The following is a 23,154-nucleotide window of genomic DNA, read 5'->3' as shown; positions in this document are numbered from 1 at the left end:
TAAAAAAAATACTATTAATGACTAGAAATAAAACAATAATTATGTGTTATTCTCAGCAGCAGGGAGTACAGCAGACAGCCCCTCAACAGTCGGTGCAGTATTCACTTCCACAGACATCCACCTCCAGTGAGGCCACTACCACCCAGCCAGTGAGTCAGCCTCAAGCTCCAAAGGTCTTGCCTCAATTATCAGTTGGAAAACAGGTAAACACTAAAAGTATACTAAAAGGGAATTTCGTATAATCTGTCTTTCCATGCATATTAGGCCCTCTACCTTCTCTAATGGTAAAAATACCAAAGTTGATTATTTTTTCTGCAAAATGGAAGGGGAAAAATTGCTCCTTTTGTGCATATGCATTGTTTCATGTAAATGGATACATACTGAGAGCAGTGACAATCTTTTTTTTATCAGTCAAATTATTTTGACAATGTTAGAACTGATTGATTAATAAGCGTGTTTTGGTAACTGAACCTAAGACATTTTTTAGAAGTGTGTTAGCTATCTCTCATATTTCAGGTCTGCTACTGTGCTATATTTTCATGTAGATTTATGCATTGTTTTGACCCTCATTGCCTACTGACAGAAAGTCATAAAAACCCTTTATATGGAATGGTGTTTTTTTTCTAAGGCATCCTTCAAGTCACTTGAAAGTGCCCTGTAGAAGGTATGCTCTTCTGAATGACCTTTTTAATTCTAACACTAGGGCTTGTTGTGCTTGTATTTTGGCACAATGCATTGTTTGTCATATTTTATCATTCTGAGATACCATCAATTGTAAAATGCACCATTATTTTATGTATCACTGAGAATTCACACACCGTTAATTAATTGTAAGATATATTTCAGTTTCACAAATATTAAAATAACAATGCATCCTAGAATTCCTGACATGGCAATACCTGCTTTTACAGGCCTGAGTTATAGGCAATAATTCCACTGGGACAAAATTCATTTGAATTTCAGTAACTTAAAATATCAGCCATAGATTTAGTGACAGCAGACAGACATGCCAATGAGTTATGGTGTAGGAAATATATCTCAGTAAAAAACCAGCCGATAGATTGGTTGGTTAGAGCATTATCCCAAAGCACGGAGGTTGCCAGTTCAGCCCCCAGTCAGGACACATACAGGAACAGATCGATGTTCCTGTGTCTCTCCCTCTCTTTCCCTCTCCCTCTCTCTCTCTCCCTTACTCTCTTGCCCTAAAATCAATAAATAAAATTTAAAAAAAAAAAGCTTGCCTATGGAAGAGTCCTCTTTTTATTGTTGAACAATTAAGCATTAGCAAACTTTTCTGCAAAAACAGTAGTCAATCAGCCTCTTTGTATCCTGCTATCCTTTCTCTATTTTTATGTGGCATATTAACTTACACTAATGTATAGAGGGATTTTTTTCTTTTTAATTTCCATTCTTTTCAGCTAATACATAAATCTTGCATTTGGTGCCCTTGTCTTTTTTTTTTTTTTAAATCTGTCTGTCTTGTTTTTCTTTACCTTCTCAGCTTCCAGTTTCCCAGACAGTACCAGCTATCCAAGGCGAACCTCAGATCTCAGTTGCAACACAACCCTCAGTTGTTCCAGTCCATTCTGGTGCTCATTTCCTCCCTGTGGGACAACCACTCCCTGCTTCCTTACTCCCTCAGTACCCTGTCTCTCAAATTCCTGTATCAGCTCCTCATGTGTCTGCGACTCAGACAGGTTTCTCGACCTTTCCCATCACAATTGCAGCTGGCATTAACCAGCCTCTGCTCACCTTGGCTTCATCGGCTACAGCAACTGCGATCCCAGGGGGATCAACTGTGGCTTCTAGTCAGCTTCCAACCCTTCTGCAGCCTGTGACTCAGCTGCCAAGTCAGGTTCACCCACAGCTTCTGCAGCCAGCAGTTCAGTCCATGGGAATACCAGCTAACCTTAGACAAGCTGCTGAAGTTCCACTTCCCTCTGGAGATGTTCTGTACCAGGTATTGTGTTGGCTAGCAAAAAGAGGGCACCAGAGGGTTTGGTTCTAATAGTTGACCAACAAGGACTTGATGATCTAGTAATTGAATATTAGAATGACTAACGTGGTAATAGTTGTTGATCTCACCTAGAGAAGCTAAAATAGTAAAACTCTGAGAAAAGATAGGGTTATGATGTCTAAATTTATTTCTATTTTTCTCAAGACACTTCTTGGGAGAAAAATGGTTTTCCTAAAACTCCATGTAAGCTAATTGAATGTTAGATATGGCTACTAAGAGAATACATCAGGCAACTTTTCTAATAGGAATAAAAAATAATAGCCAACATAGCATCGATAAAAAGCTTCAGGGTTTGGATTTAGAAGATTAGCATATCATGATATGACTGGATTGACTGGCACCTTGAAGAGCTTTTGCATTCTCCCATTTAAGATTGGCTAGAAAGTAGATATTTTTCTAGAAAAAGTTATATTTCTTTTTCCTCCTGTTTAAATCTCAAGGAGGAAAAAAAAGTTTACAGTACAGTTGTAGAGTCTTGTCCCCTAAATTGAAATCAGTCACCATTTCAAGAATCATCTTTAAATGATTAGGAAAAGATTAAGCTAGTATTCTTTCCTATGTGCATTCTTCTTCTCTCTCTCTCTCTCTCTCCTTTTTTTTTTTTTTTTTGGCATTTCTTGCTGTTTTGCTAATTTGATGACTTGACCTGCACTAACCTTCCTCATTTCTGTCACAGGGCTTCCCACCTCGACTGCCACCACAATATCCAGGAGATTCAAATATTCCTTCCTCTTCCAGCGTGGCTTCTGTTTGCATCCCTTCTACAGTCTATTCCCCTCCCATGCCGACAGAAACATTAGCTACACCAGGGTACTTTCCTACAGTGGTGCAGCCTTATGTGGAATCAAATCTTTTAGTTCCTGTGGGCAGTGTAGGAGGACAGGTTCAAGTGTCCCAGCCAGCAGTGTGTTTAGCACAAGGCCCCACTACATCCTCCCAGCAAGCAGCTCTGGAGGTAAATGGAATTTCTGCATGTTTATATTTAAAGCGTATATATACATACATATTAATAGTGGGATAAAAATTGCAGAGGTGAAACATAGGTTCCCTGGTTTAGAACTCAATTGGAGACTATTTCAAACTAACTTCTGAATGACTTTTTTTTACAGCAGAATGAAATGCCAATGTGGGGGCCTTGTTGCCACTGGCTGTTCTGTTGGGAAGTGAGTGTGATTCAGAGAAGATTAACCCTATTAGCACTTCACTTCTCTAGCTAGTGTTTTAGCCATTCTTCTTTCACCAATTCTTGCCATTGGCAGTCATAAGAATATATTATCTTGCTGTGCTCCCGTAATTATTTTTGCCCTATTAGGAGAAAGATCTGAATCATCTTTGCACTTTGCTCTGCCTACCCTATTGCACACTTCTGGTAAGATGCTGGCTGCATGGCAAATTGTATTTTCTCACTATCTAGCAACCATTTTGGCTGATATCACACCATGCAGTCTATATCAGAGACTAACTTTAGAAACTTCCTTTGGAATTTTAGGACCACTGTCTCTAGAGGCTGAATATCGAAAGTTACTAGTAAATTTAGTGCTTATAGAACTTAGGAGAAGGATAAGAAAAAAAACAGTAGCTTTTTGGGAATAGTGAATAATAAGATTTATTACTGCCAAGATTTAAATTATCCTTTCTGTTCACAGAGTTCTCAGGGAGTCTCTCAGGTTGCTCCTCCAGAGCCAGTTCCAGTAGCACAGCCACCACCTACCCAGCCTACCAGTTTGGTCTCCTCTATAGACAGGTATGTAAAAGTAAAATTCTCTTATCCTTGACTCATAGGTAGGATGGTATGAAACTTCAAAATATCAAACCTGGTTACATCTCATATTGCAAACGGAACTTTTTTTTTTGAAGTGCACATTCAGATGTTGCTTCAGGTATGAGTGATGGCAATGAGAATGTCCCATCATCCAGTGGAAAGCATGAAGGGAGAACTACAAAGCGGCATTATCGAAAATCTGTAAGAAGTCGCTCTCGTCATGAAAAGACTTCACGCCCAAAATTGAGAATTTTGAATGTAAGCATTGCTGATTTGTGGGTAGTAGTCAGTATTATTTAAATATTTCTAAAGTTCGGGTGTATTGATGAAACTTTAGAATCTTCTTATCGCTCAAATGATACTGTTAAATTTCATAGTTCTGTGATACGGTTCTATTTACCTTTTAGAAAAGAACAGCTTTAGTTTGTAAAACAAAGGAGTTTACATTTAGTCCAGACTCTTCAGTGGAAGTTAAGTATGTATCTCAGAAGCTGATATTTTCTTAAGGTTTTCTTGCTACCGTTTAAGAGGCAGAGTACCAGTGCCAGGAATAGTGGTAACATAAGGCTAAGTTATCTGCATTACTTTCTCAAATTCAGTAACAAAGGTGAATATGGTCTTCTGTGATACTAAGTACCTTTTCTTTTTTTCTTTTTAGGTTTCAAATAAAGGAGACCGGGTAGTAGAATGTCAGTTAGAGACTCACAATCGGAAAATGGTTACATTCAAATTTGATTTAGATGGTGACAATCCCGAGGAGATAGCAACAATTATGGTATGTCTACATCTGGAGTTTCGTTTTTATCTTAGCACTTGATTTAAATATCCACTGTTCTAGGCAAATATGCAGTATTTTGTAATTTTGACAGTTATGCATCTATTTTTATGTGAATCTAGTACACTCAACCTGTGATTTAAGATGTTTTTGTCTAAGACATGTCTAGTATTGAACTAAATTACACATCAAGTAAATAATAATATAGGTGATAGGCAAATAGGGCAGAAGTCATGATATTGGTAGTTGAATGACTTAAAGCTTGAAAAATATCATATTAATCATACTGATATCACATTTCTTTTACAGGTGAACAATGACTTTATTCTAGCAATAGAGAGAGAGTCTTTTGTGGATCAAGTGCGGGAAATTATTGAAAAAGCTGATGAAATGCTCAGCGAGGATGTTAGTGTGGAACCAGAGGGTGACCAGGGATTGGAGAGTCTACAGGGAAAGGATGACTATGGCTTTTCAGGTTCTCAAGTAGGTTTACCATTCCCATAGTGAAGGTTTTTTTATTTGAAATATTATCATAGTGAAAAATTTGCCATGCAAAATGTTCAGTGACTATTACACTTCTGACTGAGATTATCAGATGTTTATGTTTCTTTGCATGTGGCAATTTGCTTTGCCAGTTAAGATTGCATTTGAGAATGAATTGAATTACTTTTGTTTGTTGTAGAAATTGGAAGGAGAGTTCAAACAACCACTTCCTGCGTCTTCTATGCCACAACAGATAGGTGAATTTCTTTTCTTTCCATGTTTACTCTTACCCTTGACCAAAGAAAATGAAATCTTGAAGCTTCATGTCAGTGACTATATATATATAATGTAATTAAGTGATTTGTTTCTTTTAAACCAGGCATTCCTACCAGTTCTTTAACTCAAGTTGTTCATTCTGCCGGAAGACGTTTTATAGTGAGTCCAGTGCCAGAAAGTCGATTACGAGAATCAAAAGTTTTTGCCAGTGAAAAATCAGATACAGGTAAGGAATTGCTTCTACCACACATTTCTATAAATTCTGCAGCATCTGTGCTATATTGGAAGTTTGGTCATTAGCAGTCATTCACATGATGGGATAAACAATAGAGAGGAGTAGAAAATTGGGATCATAACCAACAGACAAACATATGAAGGAAGGAAATGATGATGAATAGAGAAGAATAAAGAAAAAGCCAAAAAAGATAGCCAGAACTAGGCAGTCTACGTAAGAGGTACTGTGCAGATACAGTAATATGTGTGTTTCTACATTTAATACTGTTGTATATGCTCTGAGGTTGCTTCATGGTTTGTTTGGGTGTTTTGGGGGGGTTTTTATTTTATTTTTTTTGTAAATAAATTTTTATACACACTAACTTATTTTTATCCAACTACTTTGCTGTTTTAGAATCTTTCATTTCTTTGGCAAAGGTTTCAAACCTTGTTGATACGTAGCATTGTTGGTAATCCAAACATAGATTGTTAGAACAATTTTTTTTTTTTCTTTTTTTTTCTTTTTTTTTTTTTTATATTTTATTTTATTTATTTTTAATGGGGTGACATCAGTAAATCAAGATACATATATTCAAAGACAACATGTCCAGGTTATCTTAAAGTTCAATTATGTTGCATACCCATCACCCAAAGTCAGATTGACCTGTCACCCTCTATCTAGTAGAACAATTTTTTTAATCTACCCTTTTAAAATAGACTGATTCTGAATTGTTTTCCTTTGCAGTTGCTGCCGCTACGTCTTATGGCGATGAAATGAATTTGTCTCACTCTGCTTCATCCCTTAGTCTACAGCAGGCCTTTTCTGAACTTAAAAATGCCCAGATGATAGAAGGACCCAGTACAGCACCTCCCAACTTTGGTCATACAGGACCAAGCTTTCCAGTAGTACCTTCTTCCATGGGTAGCATTGCTGGAGTCCCAACCACAGCAGCAGCCACACCTTCAGTCTCAGTCCCTATAACTAGCTGTCCTCTTAATGACATTTCTACATCTCTAATCCAATCTGAGATTACAGTGCCCACTGAAAAAGGGATTGCCACATGCACAAGTGTAAGTTCAAGTGGCCTCCCTATACCACCTGCATCTGAATCACCAGTACTTTCCAGTGTGGTTTCAAGCATCACAGTACCTACAGTTGTCTCAGCATCAGCAACATCCCAGTCAGTTCAGGCTCCCACTTCTGGGAGTATTGTTTCTAGTACAGGTACTTTCCCCTCTATTCCAGTTTCAGCAACCTCAGCCTCTGTAGTGGGCAGTGCTGCTGCCCCAGGGGCTAAGCCTCCACCTGCATTATCTCAGCAGTCATCAAGCAGCACTACAGGGGCAGCCACATTAACCGCAGTTTCTGCCACCACTCCATGCCCAAGCATAGCTTCACAGCCATCTTTTCAGCTTAGCAGCACCTGTGCTCCCACTCTGGCTGAAACAGTGGTGGTCAGTGCACACTCACTCGATAAAACATATCATAGCAGTACAACTGGATTGGCTTTGTCCCTCTCTGCATCGTCATTGTCTTCTTCCCCTGGCGCAGGAGTATCTAGTTCTATTTCTCAACCTGGTGGGGTGCATCCTTTGGTCACCCCCTCAGCTATAGCTTCTACTCCTGTCCTTCCCCAAGCATCAGGACCTACTTCTACACCTTTATTACCCCAAGTACCTAGTATCCCACCCTTGGTACAACCTGTTGCCAATGTGCCTGCTGTTCAGCAGACACTCATTCATAGTCAGCCTCAACCAGCTTTGCTTCCTAACCAGCCTCATATGCACTGTCCTGAAATAGATGCTGATACACAACCCAAAACTGGAATTGATGACATAAAGACTCTAGAGGAAAAGCTGCGGTCTCTCTTTAGTGAACACAGCTCGTCTGGACCTCAACATGCCCCTGTCTCATTGGAGACATCACTAGTAGTGGAAACCAGTGTCACGCCAGGCATCCCAACTACTGCTGTTGCACCCAGCAAACTCATGACTTCAACTACAAGTACTTGCTTACCACCAACCAGTTTGCCATTAGGAACAACTGGTTTGCCTGTTATACCAGTGGTCACACCTGGACAAGTTTCTGCCCCAGTCAGCACAACACCAGGAGGGAAACCTGGATCAGCTCCATCAAAGCCATCTTTAACTAAGGCTCCAGTAAGATTCTTGTTTTGAAATAGTTTGATAAATATGAGCACTCTTTACACTCAGTAAGTGCATTGTTTTTCAACTCAGCCTTGCCAATTACAAATGAAGATTTAAAAATGCTTGGCTGATAGTAGGTACTTGGTATTTACTAAATAAATTTAAAAGAATTCATAATGTTGTAAAATTACAGCATTTCTTCCTAATTGGTATAAATGGAAGGAATCTGTATCCCAAAAGAGAGCTAAATGCTTCTGCTGGCAATTATGCAGAGTGACAGCAGTTCATAATCTTTGTTTCAATGAGAATGAAGCAAATTTTTTGCTTTGCTTAGATTCCACAAATATATAATATGGAGCTTATAAAAAATTGGAAGTTGGTGATAAATTTCATTCAGAGGAGGAGAAAATCTAATCCTAAAAATAAAAATAACTAGAACGTGTTTTCTAATTCTGCCATAGTGGATATCCTTTCAATCTCTCTGACCTTCTCTGAGGAACAAGACTGTACTTTTCTTTTTCTTTACATTTTATTAGGCAATTAATTTTAACAGGGTGACATTGATCAGTTAGAGTACATAGATTCAGAGAAAACATCTCCAGATAATTTTGACATTTGATTATGTTGTATACCCATCACCCAAAGTCAAATTCTCTTTCGTCACCTTTTATTTGGTTTTCTTTGTGCCCCTCCCCCCCTCCTTACTTCCCCTCCCCCTAGTAACCACCACACTCTTGTTCATGTCCATGAGTCTCAATTTTTTAAGACTGTACTTTTTTTTTTACTGTATTGCCATTGTATTACATGTATTGCCATTGATGTGAGGTTATTTTTACAGTATGGTAAAATAGAGGCTTCACTCAAACAAAAAAACAACTTGCTTGATAGTGTTGGATTTCTGTTGCCTTTTGTTATCAGAATTGCCCCTTGGTTATTTCTGAACTATTTTGTTTGTTTTTGGAAAAGCCTAATTATACTCTACCAAGTCAGTGGTTCAAAAATATCTGGACTGTGCCTCTCATGTCCACACAGCCTTTCTTCACTCTTATTTTCCCTAGAGAATAACCCCTTATCCCCCTTATTAAATTTTACTATTTAATTTATTGGTATGTCACAGTAATCCCTATAATAGTATCATAGTTATAATGTCCTTTATTTAAGATAGATACCAGCATGTAACCCAAGTGACAGGAATGCCTTCTAGATATATTTTATTTAAATTAGTTGATTTTTTTCTCCAGTATGTAGTCTTTACTTTTTAGTGTCTCACGGACTTGAATTTCGCTTCATTGTCTGTAGGTGCTGCCAGTGGGTACTGAACTTGTAGCTGGTATTCCATCCAGTGAGCAGCTGCCACCTTTTCCAGGACCTTCACTGACTCAGGTGCCCCAAGACTTGGTAGATTTCTTTTTGTGCCTGTCTTTTCTTTCACAGGGTTTATTTATATTGCTGGATCATGGCTTCTGGCTTCTATTTGGTTTTGACTTAGTAACAACTTTATTTTAAAACAGTGTAGTTAATGACTCAAGCCCACTTAAAGTATGTAGTTTCATAGTATTTTCATGGATTTTTTGTTTGTTTTTTGTAATGTTGCTTCAAGTCATTGAGACAATATTTAATATTAAAAATATTTTTGCATATCTTACAAAGTAAGAAAAGGGCCAAGTTGACATTTTACCAGACAAATATAATTACCTCTTTCTACATTCACACTTTTGTAGAATAGTGAAATTGCATATTAAGTATGAGATAATTTTATTCTAGATAATCTTGGAAATAAAAAATTACATATAAACAAAAGTACTTTGAAAGTTCCTTAGGAAAGGGTATATACTGATAATTGATAATACCTTTTTTCTTTTTTCTTTCTTTTTTCGTTTTTCTTTTTTTTTTTTTTTTTTTTTTTTTTTTTGTATTTTTCCGATGTTGGAAACGGGGAGGCAGTCAGACAGACTCATGCACGCACCCGACTGGGATCCACCCGACATGCCCGCCAGGGGGCGATGCTCTGCCCATCTGGGGCGTTGCTCTGTTGCAACCAGAGCCATTCTAGCGCCTGAGGCAGAGGCCATGGAGCCATGCTCAGCGCCCGGGCCAACTTTGCTCCAATGGAGCCTTGGCTGCAGGAGGGGAAGAGAGAGACAGAGAGGAAGGAGAGGGGGAGGGGTGGAAAAGCAGATGGGCACTTCTCCTGTGTGCCCTGGCCAGGAATCGAACCCGGGACTCCTGCACGCCAGGCTGACGCTCTACTACTGAGCCAACTGGCTAGGGCCAGATAAATACCCTTTTTCTATGAGTTCAGTGCAATGAGTTTTTTCTTGAATTTGACGTTTCTTTCCATGACCACCTAATGAAGTAATTGGCTTACATATAGGTGTAGGTATAAGGGTGATATTTCATGAAAAATATATGTATTTTTAAGTACAAGAAAATATCACACAGCTCAGCTGATACGAGATTTCTCATAGAGGAACTGAAACAAGTGGTGTGATTGTGGGATTTCTGTCTCACACTCAGCTCTGCCCACTAAGCAGAGTGGTAGTCAGAATTGCCTCCAGAATTTCGACTCTTCTTTCCCTTTCCCACGCTGCTATCCCACCCCACACATTTAGTTGAATTCCCATAGGAAGTACTTGTTATGTATCCATTGTAACTATGAAAAAGCTCCTGTGTGGGAAAAGCTGGTATTGAAACTAAAGTAGGAACTTATTTTAGAATCATATATAAGAAAAGCATAGTAAATTGCTAATGTGAGAAGTCTGAATTTATCTCTACTTCTTTAATCCCAGATATACAGGAGAATATAAATTAATGAATTTGCCATAATGAAATAGTTACTCAACAAAGAACCCACTCCATCAGGCACTTAGTTTTTTTTTAAAAATTACATTGGAAGTCTGTAAAGTAGGAGTTTTAAACCTACTTTCTCATTAAAAACACATATTCAGATTCCAAAGAGGGCTCTAACTGTGATGAGAAACAGCAGTAAGACATGTGGAGGGGTAAGGGCAAGTGCATAGTGCCTGCTTACAGACAGGGAAATAGCATAAGTGAAGGCTAGAGAAGAATGAATAGGTTGATAGAAGCCAAGACAGGTGTAGGTTTAGACTGTGGCAAAGGGTAACAGTTTTGGCCTTGGGATGGCTGGTAATAAGACCTGGTTAAGAAGATGGAATACTCAGACCTCCAGTTCCTCCTTGCTGCCATTTATACAGTATAAGAGTATAGATTGTTAAGACCTGAAAAAAATATTTCTGATAGTGACAGAATATATTAATGCCATCTCTTATTTGTAAGGACAAGTACTCAGAAAGATGTACCAAACTGAAAAATATGGAACATGTGTTATATTTAATCTGCTTGTAGATCTTGATACTTTTTTTTTTTTTTTTTTTTTTTGGTATTTTTCTGAAGCTGGAAACGGGGAGAGACAGTCAGACAGACTCCCGCATGTGCCCGACCGGGATCCACCCGGCATGCCCACCAGCAGCGATGCTCTGCCCCTCCAGGGCGTCGCTCTGTTGCAACCAGAGCCACTCTAGTGCCTGGGGCAGAGGCCAAGGAGCCATCCCCAGCGCCCGGGCCATCTTTGCTCCAATGGAGCCTCGGCTGCGGGAGGGGAAGAGAGAGACAGAGAGGAAGGAGAGGGGGAGGGGTGGAGAAGCAAATGGGCGCTTCTCCTGTGTGCCCTGGCCGGGAATCAAACCCGGGACTTCTGCACGCCAGGCCGACGCTCTACCACTGAGCCAACCGGCCAGGGCTTGATACATTTTTCAGAATATTTTTGAGAGGACAAACAGAAAACTTTTCTATCACTTAAATAATATGAAACATAAAAAGTAAGAAAGAAGGCTTAGAAACTAAAAACATAAGTGTAACAGTTTCTCTTAAGTCTTTAGAAGTTGACAAAATTTTGGGAGACTGGTAAATTATCCAAGCAATATAACTAAGTTGAACTTAGTATATTGAGTTTTACATTCAGTGAATAGACACATATTATGTTGTGTCAATCTAAAACACAAAACAATATATCTTGTATAAGTGGGCTCTGTGTATGTAGGGGCTCTGAATATGCCAAAGACCTGTACTTACTGTGGTGGTTTTCATTCAGGCCCAGCAGCCTCTAGAAGACCTTAATGCTCAGTTGAGAAGAACACTTAGTCCAGAGACTACTGCAGTGACATCTGCTGTTGGTGTGAGTTTTTAAAATCTTTTTTTTTTTTTTTTTTAGTTTTTAAAATCTTTTGATAAAATCTTCCCCGAATCCTAATATATTATATTCCTAGAACATAAGCTGTAACTAAACCATTAATACCTTTAACACATATTTAGTCTTTGCTTGTTCAAGCCAAAAGAAATGAACACATTAATGAAAAATTAACCCTGACCCAGTAATGTAATTGGAAAATATTTTATTTGAAAAATATTTTTTTAAGATCTGATTAGATCAGTCCTGTGGATTTTGTATTTATGCTTTGGAGTAGGCTGTACTTTAAAGTTTTAACTTCTTCCTTTTAGGTGTGTGATACAACAGTGTTCTGACTAGAACTTTTCTATGAATATTCAAGTATATATACTTCAAGTATACCATGAAAAAAATATTAAAAAGCAATATAGAAAGGTTAAAGCTCAATCTCTTTAAAATCTGCTTCTTTATATTAGACTTATTTTTAGGCTATTTAAGAAAAAGAAAAACTCTCAGACATAGGTGTTTCTTCACATATGCTATCATTCTTTCTGCCCTTTATAACGGCCAGAGAAAAGGCAGCAGGACAAAAGTTTAAGAGTGACTGATGCTAAAGATCTTGTGGTATCTGTGTGTGTGTTTTGCAGCCTCTGTCTGTGGTGGCCCCACCAGCAGTTACAGAAGCAGGAGCACGGCCTCAGAAGGATGGTGAGAAGCATCCTTCTTCTTATAGTACTGCTTCCAACCCTCCCTGTCATTGATTTTAAAGGTTACTATTTCAAAAACACATTCTTGAGCATGTAGGTGTACTTGAGAGGATTTTAAATCAGATTGTTATATATTTCATGACTGAGGGCTATTGATACTCATATCTTGAGCATGTAATGTTAGCAAATTAATGAATCTCTTACTTTTTTTTTTTAAGGGAAATATGCAATGGATAATGATAGTTTCTTAACATAAAACTCTTTGTTATTAGCTAGACTAGATTTTTGCTAAGAGAGATGAGGCAATTCAAGCATGTATAAAAGTTAATTTACTGGTAACCTCTTGGCTTTTTTGACACTGAATATATAGATAATAGAGATAAACTTGAATAGCATAGAGGGTAGAAATACAAATGTAAGATTTTAATTAATCAGTTTAAACATTTTTATCTATTTTTAGTGTCCTTAAAATTGGCATGTCCATAAAATGTAATCTCTTTAGGAAGGTATACTTCCAACTTAATTTTGAAAAAATTATCTATATGATTAATTTAAATATTTTATTGGACTTTTATCACCATGTGCTTAGTCATAAGTTCATATCGATTACTGCTGTTCTAAAGTTTTGTAGTGAGTGTCTTTTCCTAAATCATCAGTCTCACAGAACCTAAGAAAGTTAGTTTCTATTTTTTGTTGCCTTTTCCTTCAGAATTAAGTTTAAAAGTGGAAATATATACTTAAATATGAGTTATACTTATGTCATGTGATTTTTGTATACCACATGCTTAATATTAAATTCCCTTTTTATAATATATTAATTCTCCATACTACCTTACATAAATGTACTTCCCTGTATAAATATTAAGATGAATTAAATGCTGTTACTTCTTCTTTCTCAAATGCTAAATTTCACTTAAATCTCTCAAAATATTTTCAGGGGAATCAGCTTTTGTTTAAAATAAGTGATTTGAAAATCACTGGAACAAATTATAAAGTCAGATATGGACACACTAAAATGACATGTAGAATATGAAAAAGGTGGCCTTTTTTCTTTTTTGGGGGGGTTATGCTTTTGGGGGTGGCCTTTCAAATCACAGAAAAAGTAATAGGATATTTCAGTGAATGGTTTGGGACAACTTGATAGCCATCTGGAAAAAAGCAAAGATACACTGCTAACCTTAGACCAAAGTAAATTTCAAATGGATCAAAGATGAGAAATGATATCATAAAATGATACTGTAAGAAGACATAAAAGGAAATTTTTTTAACTGTCTAGAGCAGTTATAAACAAACTTCTATGGAAGGCCAGGAAATAAATATTTTAGTCTTTGCTGGCCGAACTCCTATTATAGCCCAAAAGCAGTGATATATAAATGAATGAGTTTTGCTGTGTTCCAATAAAATTTACATACAAAAATAAGCAGTGGGCTGAATTGGGTCCATGCATTGTAGCTTGCTGATCTGTCATATAGACAAAGGTGTTATTACGTTTAAATACCCAACCCAGAAGTGTTAATGGATTTAAATTTTTCCACATGGAAAAAAAGACATGCCATTAGGTCCAAAGATAAATGAAAAGCAGGGAAATATTTGTGTGTGCATTTATTCATATCACAAAAAGAGCTACTTTGCTAGTAGAAAGAATTCTAAAAATTCAACATGGACCAAAAAATCAGAACATACAGAAATAAATGTAGGCATGAAAATACTTAACTTCTTTTATGATAGTAGAAATGCAAAGTAAAACTACAAGTGATAGCATTTCTCATTTCTCTGGTAAATTCAGACATTTACAAGCCCCAGGTGACTTGGTACAGCCTCTTTGGAGATATATTTAGTAATGTCTTTCCAAGTTTTAAATGGAACTGTTTCAGCACTTCCATTCTTAGGTATTTATTCCACAGATCTACAGTATAAAAAAAATATGTATTAGTGGCCCTGGCCAGTTGGCTCAGTGGATAGAGCATCAGGCCAACACGTGGATGTCCCAGGTTCAATTCTCTGTTAGGTCACACAGGAGAAGCAACCATCTGCTTCTCTTCCCCTCCCTCTCTCCCTTCTCTCTCTCTCCTCCCCTCCTGCAGCCAGTTGCTTGATTGGTTGGAGTGTTAGCCTCAGGCGCTGAAGACAGCTCCATTGGCCCCAGGTGGAGGTTCCCAGGTGGATCCAGGCTGGCACGCACAGGAGTCTGTCTCACTTGCTGGTTGGGTCCTGGCAGGGCGCATGTGGAAGTCTGTTTCACTGCATCCCACCAGGATCCACCCAGCAACCTCCGTCTGGGGCTGATTAGAGCATTTTTATAATAGCAAGAAATCTGAACAATTTAAATGTTCATCAGTAGAAGTCTGGTTAAAATGTACATTTTTTTTAAATTGTATGTTGTATACATACAGTACAACGCTATGCAACCATTAAAATGAAATATCAATACAGAATGATCTCTCAGTTATTAGATGAAAATATCAAAATCAGTATTCATTCTACAGTTTGGGTAAAATATGGAAAATGCTAGTATAGATTCTTTATTATCTCAAGAAAGAAACAACAATTTATTGTCTCTAGAGAGGATCAAGGTGGCTTTAAAGTTGCTCAGAACTACTTATTAATGATTCTAACACCTTTACTGCCTGTTCTAGGAATTTGCCTAACTGTTGCCTAACCACTTAGCCATAGCTGGTTTTCATTTAAAAATGGGTCTTTAAATATCGTAGGTAATATTTCATTGTTCCCTTCATTTATTTGTAACTTTGAGTTAAAGAATAAATAACTGAGTATAACTGTCTGTTAACCCTTTGAGTATGAGTTTTTTTCATGTTCGCTGACCCCCAGGAGTGAGTTTTTTTTTCCAAAAAATGAAATTAGTTCCAGTTACAGTTTTATTAACTTAAAATCCTGTTTGTTTAATAACCAATTTATGGAAACAAGAAGAACATACATTTGCCTTTTTTTAATGTTGCCGTACACATTTTTAAAATAAGTCAATCAAACCCTGGATGGTCAGGAGGCACAAGGACGTACATGAATGTTCGTACTACTTGAAGGGCTAACCTTAGTTTTTATATTAGTTCTTAATATTGTAGTTAAGCTGCAAAATTGCATTGGCTATCCTCCCTCCTTTTCAGTGGCGGATACGTTCCAAGACGCCCAGTGGATGCCTGAAACTACTGATATACAGTAGTATGGACCCTACACACACACACACACACTTTTTTCCTATACATAACATACCTGTGATGAAGTTTAATTTACAAATTAGGCACAGTAAGAGATTAATAATAATGACTAATAAATAGAACAACTCTAACAATATACTGTCAACTTTCTCTCTCAATATCTGGAATTACCATTGGTAACTAATATCACTGAAAGCGAACCTGTGGATAGGGGAACTTCTTTAAGTAACTTATTCCTTCAAACAATGCTGTATCAACATACATGTGTACAATAGGGGGTCAATGATAAATTTTTATACTTTGACAAATTTTCCCAAACAATATAACCTTTCAAACAAAAAATATCTTGTAGGAGAGCAAAATAATAACTCCCCTTGTTGGACAAAGCCTTAAGGGGAAATGTTCCTAGCTTCTAACAACTTTCCTCATCTGATACGTAGTTTCATTTGGCTGTATTTCTGGCCAAAGGGGAAAAAAGCTAATTAGAGATGCTAATTTAAGGGTTTTTTCCCTCCATTTCCTTGTTCCAGTGTCACAAGTCACAGCAACTAGTTCGGGAACTGGTGTCTTTAAGATGGGGCGATTTCAGGTAAGGCAATCACTTTTCCTTGCTTTGATTTCTTTTTGGGGAAGAATGTATACTTAATAAAATAATTGCCTACTTTCTGAGATATAATTGCTAATTTGTGATATATAATCCACATTATTAAAGAAAATATGGAATACTTAGAACAGTAGATAAATAATATATAACACTATCCTCCCACCCTCCTCAGGATTACTTTTTGGGTTGTATTTCCTTCCATTCCTTTTTTCATGTACATGTCTATAAAATTGACCTTGCTTCATTTCTGAGTGATACTTTGTAGCTTTTCCTTCATCTAGTGATTTAGTTACCTATCATTCTCCTATTGTTAGTCATTAGGTTGCTTTTCCAACAAAATAAGTAAGGTAACAGTAAACACCTTTGTATATAAAAATATTTTCCATGTTTAGGATAATCTTTTTAGGATTCTGAAGTAAAAGTACTGAGTCAGCATCAAGTGATACATCATTTTATTTTCCTAGTTCTGGCTCTTGGTATATAGTGCCAAACAAGCTTTAAAATTCACTTTTATCACTGCTTTAACAACTGCTTTCTAGTAAGTCTTGTCAACTGATTGTCACAGCAACAGTGACTACTCGGAGTAGCAAACCTGTCATTTGGTTCTCGTTCCTCGCACGGGGCTCCACATGTGGTGACAGTGACTACTAAGAAACCAAATGAAATGCACCAAGGGGCCAAGAGGAGGCAACAGTCCTGGACAGCAGTTTAAAGGACTAAAGCCTCGTCCCTTGCCTCACTCAGATATTTATTAGCCAGTACAAATAACTAAAGGAAGCAGACAGAAAAAGTTTTCAGTGGGTGACGTAAAAAACAAGGAACAACATGCCTGACCAGGCGGTGGCGCAGTGGATAGAACATCGGACTGGGGTGCGGAAGGACACAGGTTCAAGACCCTGAGGTCACCAGCCTGAGCGAGGGCTCATCTGGCTTGAGCAAAAAAAAGCTCACCAGCTTGGACCCAAGGTCACTGGCTCAAGCAAGGAGTTACTCAGTATGCTGAAGGCCCGTGGTCAAGGCACATATGAGAAAGCAATCAGTGAAAAGCTAAGGCGCCGCAACAAAAAACTGATGATTGATGCTTCTCATCTCTCTCTGTTCCTGTCTGTCTGTCCCTATCTCTCTCTCTGACTCTCTCTCTGTTCCTGTAAAAAAAAAAAAGACAAGGAACATGCTAACTCTGGATCTTAATCTCTGTTCTGAGAGCCTAAACATTTCTTTCTTTTCCTTTTTTTTTTTTTTTTTTTTTTTTGGACAGATACTAAGAGGGACAGATAGGAAGGGAGAAAGATGAGAAGCATCAGTTCTTTGTTGCAGCTTAGTTGTCTAGTAATTGCTTTCTCATATGTTCCTTGACCAGAGGGCTTATAGCAGAGCAATGACCCCTTGCTCAAGACAGTGACCTTGGGCTTTAGGCCAGTGACAATGGGGTCATGTCTATGATCCCATGCTCAAGCTGGCGACCTCAAGGTTTCAAACCTCAGCTCTCTGTGTCCCATTTCAAAGCTCTATCCACTGTGCCACTGCCTGGTCAGGCAAGCCTAAACATTTCTTGTTGCTGAATTTCATTCTGCTGTTTTGCTATTTCCAGTATGCACTGTTTCCAGTACAGGTCAGAGAGGTCCCTGAACTCTCATCCACTCAGGGCTTTCGCCCTAGGGTGCCTCTCTGCCTCAAATTGTTATCCTAAGTCTGCATGTCTTCATAGCATCTTCCTACATATCTCCTTTTTTTGTTTCAGTAAAGGTGAACAGAGAGTAAGATGGTTAGGTGCTCAGTGATGACTGGCTTGTTAACAAGTAGTGGTGGTTGCAGTGGAAGGTGAAGAGCAAGTAGAGAGAAACCAAGTTTTTAGGGGTCACAGGCATGTCTGCATTTTGCAAAACTTCAGCATGCCTGGTTAGATGTTTCAAAGTGTCACAGGTGATGCCAGGCACTCCCTGAGTGCTTGGGAGCGAGTTAGGTGTCCTTCTCTTTTTCGGGTTCATTTCCAGAGGTAGATTCACTATCAGCTTCTGGATCTCTGGAATCGGGTTGGTTTCTAGGTACTGACGACAACTCATGGTTAGGCTTCATGTTCCTCGTTGGTATCCAAAAAGAACCTGTTGATGACAAAATTGCAACATACCCTCACCCCCAGGTTAGTAATTTGACTGGATTCTGCCACTCAGGGCCAGCTAAAATGTCACGGTACAACACGAAAGGCTTAGGCCAGTGGTCCCCGGGCCGCGGACAGATACGGTCCGTGGGCCATTTGTTACCGGTCCGCAGAGAAAGAATAAATAACTTACATTATTTCCGTTTTATTTATATTTAAGTCTGAACGATGTTTTATTTTTTTAAAATGACCAGATTTCCTCTATTACATCCGTCTAAGACTCACTCTTGACGCTTGTCTCGGTCACGTGATACATTTATCCGTCCCACCCTAAAGGCTGGTCTGTGAAAATATTTTCTGACATTAAACCGGTCCGTGACCCAAAAAAGGTTGGGGACCACTAAAGTAAAGGACAAGGAACATGCTGACTCCTAATCTCTGTTCCAAGAGCCTAAACATTTCTTGTTGCTGAATCTTATCCTGCTGTTTTGCTGTTTTCAGTATGGGTCAGAGAGGCCCTGGATTCTCATCTGCTCAGGGCTTTTGCCCTAGGGTACCTCACTGTCTCTAATTGTTATCCTAACTCTGAAAGTCTTCACAGCATATTTCTACAACTGATGGTTGTTGGTGCCAATTCAATGGTAAGAGGAATCCCCAATTTGGGGTACAGTGAAGAAGGAAACTTTATTCAGTGCAAAACAACTCAATTTTGATACAGCACTAAATGTCTGTGAGGCAACCCTGGGCTAGGCCCTTCTCCGGCTAGACAGCTCTTCACTCTGCCCTAGTGCGGTATCTTCAGTGTTTCAGCTCAGCCAGGGAAGTGCAGCCATCAGTCTTTGGTGGAAAAGGAAAGCACACTCTCAGAGCCAGAGGCAAGCTGGCTTATATAGACAGAAGTCTTCACCTTTGGTCCCTGCTTGATTCATCCTCGTGCAAATGAGGACTCCAAATCCTCTAAGTCAGAAAAGAGCCACACTGTTTGGTTGGTGAAGGCTGGATGTGGCTATAGCTGCTCAACTCTGATTAGGTGGGGATAGCCTCAGTCCTATTGGTTAAAATAGGATTCCAGGAACTCCTTTATGTATTTATTTATTTTTCTAGGTAGAATTTTTTAAAGACTGGATTCATTTTAGAGAGTAGAGAGAGAGAGAGAAAGAAGTGGGGGAGGAGCAGGAAGCATCAACTCCCATATGTGCTTTATCAGGCAAACCCAGGGTTTCAAACCAGCAACTTCAGCGTTCTAGGTCAATGCTTTATCCACTGCACCAACACAGGTCAGGCCCAGGAACTTTTTTTATAAGGGCTGGCTCAGATGGCAGAAACTATGTAGGCCGGTAGTTCAGTGCAGGATTCTTCCTGAAGGCCCATTTGTATGAAAGGTCCCTGTGTATAAATGGCTACTAGACTGTGTGTGTGTGTGTGTGTTTAATTTGAGGCGTGTGTGTGTGTGTTTAATTTGAGGCCAGTGTGTGTGTGTGTGTGTGTGTGTTTAATTTGAGGCCATTTGTGTGTGTATGTGTGTGTGTGTGTGTGTGTGTGTGTGTGTTTGAGGCCAGTGTGTGTGTGTGTGTGTGTGTGTTTTTAATTTGAGGCCATTTAGCCACAGAGCTCTTCTTAGGTATCTTCTTCCTCAAGATTCACATTCTCGTGATAGTACTTGGAGGGAGGGATAGCAGCACTTGGTTGTGTTGATTCTTACTTTTACTAAGATTTCGGTGTGAGTTTTGTACATATGAAAGTAAATAATCTACTTAGTAAGCTTAGCCAGCCACTCAGAATCTACATCTAATCTGTACATCTCAGTACAGATATGTTATTCTCTATAATAGTATTCTATTTATTTTCTTAATCAAAAATGGAGGGACCTTGTAACCAGATAATCAGCCTACTTGCTGGCTAGGGAATAAAGTGAGTCCAATATTTTTTTTATGGTTTATTCTAAAAATGGGATATTGGGGACTTTTTTTTTTTTAATTTAACTTTCATCTCTTTCCATCAGGTTTCTATTGCAATGGATGATGCTCAGAAAGAGGCTAAAAGTAAGTCAGAAGATGCAAAGTCTGTTCATTTTGAATCTAGCACTTCAGAGTCCTCAGTGCTTTCGAGTAGTAGCCCAGAGAGTACCCTGGTGAAGACAGAACCCAATGAGGTAACCATCCATGGTATCTCTTCAGATGTGCCAGATAGTGCCCACCCAACTCCAGCCTCAGAAGCAAAGTCAGAAACTGGGCAGCCTACCAAGGTTGGACGTTTCCAGGTGACAACTACAGCAAACAAAGTAGGTCGTTTCTCTGTGTCAAGAACTGAAGAGAAGATCACTGAGGCACAGAAAAAGGAACCAATGGCATCTCCTCCGTTTATGGATTTGGAACAAGCTGTTCTTCCTGCTGTGATACCAAAGAAAGAAAAGCCTGAACTGTCAGAACCTTCACATCTGAATGGGCCATCTTCTGATTTGGAGGCTGCCTTCCTAAGTAGGGATGTGGATGATGGTTCAGGTAGTCCACACTCCCCCCATCAACTGAGCTCAAAGGGCCTTCCTATCCAAACTCTAAGTCAGAGCCTTAGTAACTCACTCAACTCCTCTTACATGAGTAGTGATAATGAGTCAGATATTGAAGATGAAGACTTGAAGTTAGAGCTGCAACAACTACGGGAAAAGTAAGTATGTTTTCTCCTATGAAAGAATAATGGCAGAATTAAGACCTAACTCCTGGTACCTGTATTAGTACTCTTTTCACTACAATATATTTATGTCTCATTTCCTTTAAAGAGAGGGTTATAGGCAAAAGCTAGTTATCTGAATGTGTTCCCATTAGGTCTCTTGTACTCATCAGGACACACAGCATTTCTAATTATAGAATTTCATCAGAACCTCTGTATTATTGCTACTGTATTATTATTTTTATTAATAGCACTTTTTATCATTATTAACCTAATCTTAGCTATTTATTAGTCTACCAAATGAAATCAGTGTAGATTATGTTGGATGGTCTGTTTGTCATATATGACAGACTGGATCAGAATAGCAAATTCAGTACTCCTATGTATATCCTCAGAAGCCAGGAAACCATTTTCTCCTAACCCATCATCACCCATTTGCCATATATAAGATGCACCTTAATTTTGGAGGCCAAAATTGAAAAAAAAAAATTTATTACATAAAGTTATTGAACTCAAGTTTTATTCATCATAAAGTTCATACAGCTCCTCATCACTGTCAAAACTCCCATCCATTAGCTGGTCCTCATCTGTGTCTGATGACGAATCACTGTCTTCATATATTGCCTCATCCATCTATGTCATTTGAAATGCCACAACCACTGTATAAAACACACCCAGTTTTTAGACCCAAGTTTTTCTTAAAAGGGTGTATCTTATAGATGGAGAAATACGGTATTGACTTGGGGAGCTTGTTTATTTTGGCTTGGGTAGTGGAGGCCAACAAGAAGAGCTGACAGACTAGAATCCCAAGGTTGTAGAAATTAGATTAAGTACATTTGGGGCAAAGATTCAGAAGTAAGTAAATACTTGAATGGAGATTAAAGAATAGGCGGTTAATTCTTGTTTAAACAAAGGTGGTTTTAATATTTTTAAATTATGTTTGGCTATCTTTCATAGACATCTTAAAGAGATTCAAGACCTGCAGAGTCGCCAGAAGCATGAAATTGAATCTTTATATACCAAATTGGGCAAGGTTCCTCCTGCTGTCATTATTCCCCCTGCGGCCCCCCTTTCAGGGAGAAGAAGGCGACCCACTAAAAGCAAAGGCAGCAAATCTAGTCGCATCAGTTCCTTGGGGAGTAAAAGCCCCCAGCTTTCAGGTAAAAAGCTCTGGACCAGGTTAGCCATGGCTATCCCATCTTTTGTTTCTGTGTCCAGCAGTACATATAACCTTTTAAACATTTGTTATTTTTGTTTCATTGGAATCTTACTGCTATTTATTGGTAGTCTTCATTTGTAGTTGTTCTTAAGGATAAATAAAACACTTAGCTTTACCTGGTAATTCATACCTCATATTTGTCTAAACTCCTGGGCAGTTGGAAGAAAATACATTGATCTTTACTTAGGAAAGTTCAGGCAGGATTAAAAGGATTAAAATCCTTTTAATGATTGAATTGGTAATAATTGCAACTGGGATGAATATAAATTTCATATAGATATTTGAGTATGTCTTAAGTGGTAATTTCCTTGATTAAAGTTTTTATTTTATTTACCTATATTGGAATAAAGAACTTCCTAGTGTTTGTAATGAAAAAAAAAGTTAAATAGTTAAATCATAATCTCTTATAGTAAATAATATAGGTTTATTGTGATATACAGTTTTTACCCTTTAAAATTATAGTTATGTTAACATAATTAATTGAAAAGTGAGAATCTGAAATAACTATACCTCATGTTTGCTGTGTGGTTCTAATACAAATATGTTGGAGAGCAGTTACAAACTTGGCAGCTTTTCATTCTCTAGAAGATTTTAGAGACCTAAACTTTTCTCTAGCACATTAGAACCAATTCAATAGCAGAGTTGTGATTATAAGAGACATTAACCAATTCAGATTCTGATCCAAATTTTGACTTTTTTTTGCAGTGGACTGCTATTCCACAGATTAGTAGGGTGGAGAGAAATTAGTCAATTGCAAGACATTTGACTAGTGATTGAAGGCTACCTACCAAGAATAATTTTAAATATATATTACTATAGTTACCTA

The 23,154-nt window shown here is 38.2% G+C and overlaps 2 protein-coding genes across 31 annotated transcripts in view; one reads left to right on the top strand and one right to left on the bottom strand.

Annotated features, from left to right (window-relative positions):
- WNK1 (WNK lysine deficient protein kinase 1) overlaps positions 1 to 23,154 on the top strand; it is a 184,055-nt gene that overhangs the window by 149,565 nt on the left and 11,336 nt on the right. For 6 of the 23 annotated variants that reach the window (XM_066369506.1, XM_066369504.1, XM_066369501.1 and 3 more), the window contains exons 10-25: positions 57 to 203; positions 1,502 to 1,960; positions 2,694 to 2,972; positions 3,664 to 3,761; positions 3,875 to 4,037; positions 4,438 to 4,554; positions 4,864 to 5,037; positions 5,237 to 5,294; positions 5,417 to 5,539; positions 6,272 to 7,686; positions 8,974 to 9,072; positions 11,786 to 11,869; positions 12,508 to 12,568; positions 16,271 to 16,329; positions 20,445 to 21,106; positions 22,067 to 22,269. In XM_066369506.1, the coding sequence (XP_066225603.1) occupies positions 57 to 203; positions 1,502 to 1,960; positions 2,694 to 2,972; positions 3,664 to 3,761; positions 3,875 to 4,037; positions 4,438 to 4,554; positions 4,864 to 5,037; positions 5,237 to 5,294; positions 5,417 to 5,539; positions 6,272 to 7,686; positions 8,974 to 9,072; positions 11,786 to 11,869; positions 12,508 to 12,568; positions 16,271 to 16,329; positions 20,445 to 21,106; positions 22,067 to 22,269 (4,201 nt within the window). The remainder of the gene's footprint in view (positions 1 to 56; positions 204 to 1,501; positions 1,961 to 2,693; positions 2,973 to 3,663; positions 3,762 to 3,874; positions 4,038 to 4,437; positions 4,555 to 4,863; positions 5,038 to 5,236; positions 5,295 to 5,416; positions 5,540 to 6,271; positions 7,687 to 8,973; positions 9,073 to 11,785; positions 11,870 to 12,507; positions 12,569 to 16,270; positions 16,330 to 20,444; positions 21,107 to 22,066; positions 22,270 to 23,154) is intronic. The other 17 variants (XM_066369505.1, XM_066369503.1, XM_066369509.1 and 14 more) reach the window with 12 other exon arrangements.
- The window catches only part of RAD52 (RAD52 homolog, DNA repair protein), a 51,618-nt gene continuing 45,271 nt past the window's right edge, over positions 16,808 to 23,154 (bottom strand). For all 8 annotated transcript variants that reach the window (XM_066369525.1, XM_066369532.1, XM_066369535.1 and 5 more), the window contains one exon: positions 16,808 to 18,446. In XM_066369525.1, the coding sequence (XP_066225622.1) occupies positions 18,304 to 18,446 (143 nt within the window). In that variant the 3' untranslated portion in view covers positions 16,808 to 18,303. The remainder of the gene's footprint in view (positions 18,447 to 23,154) is intronic.

Source organism: Saccopteryx leptura, chromosome 2 (assembly GCF_036850995.1).
Source record: "Saccopteryx leptura isolate mSacLep1 chromosome 2, mSacLep1_pri_phased_curated, whole genome shotgun sequence".
Lineage (NCBI taxonomy): Eukaryota > Metazoa > Chordata > Mammalia > Chiroptera > Emballonuridae > Saccopteryx > Saccopteryx leptura.
This window is presented reverse-complemented; position numbering and strand designations above follow the sequence as displayed.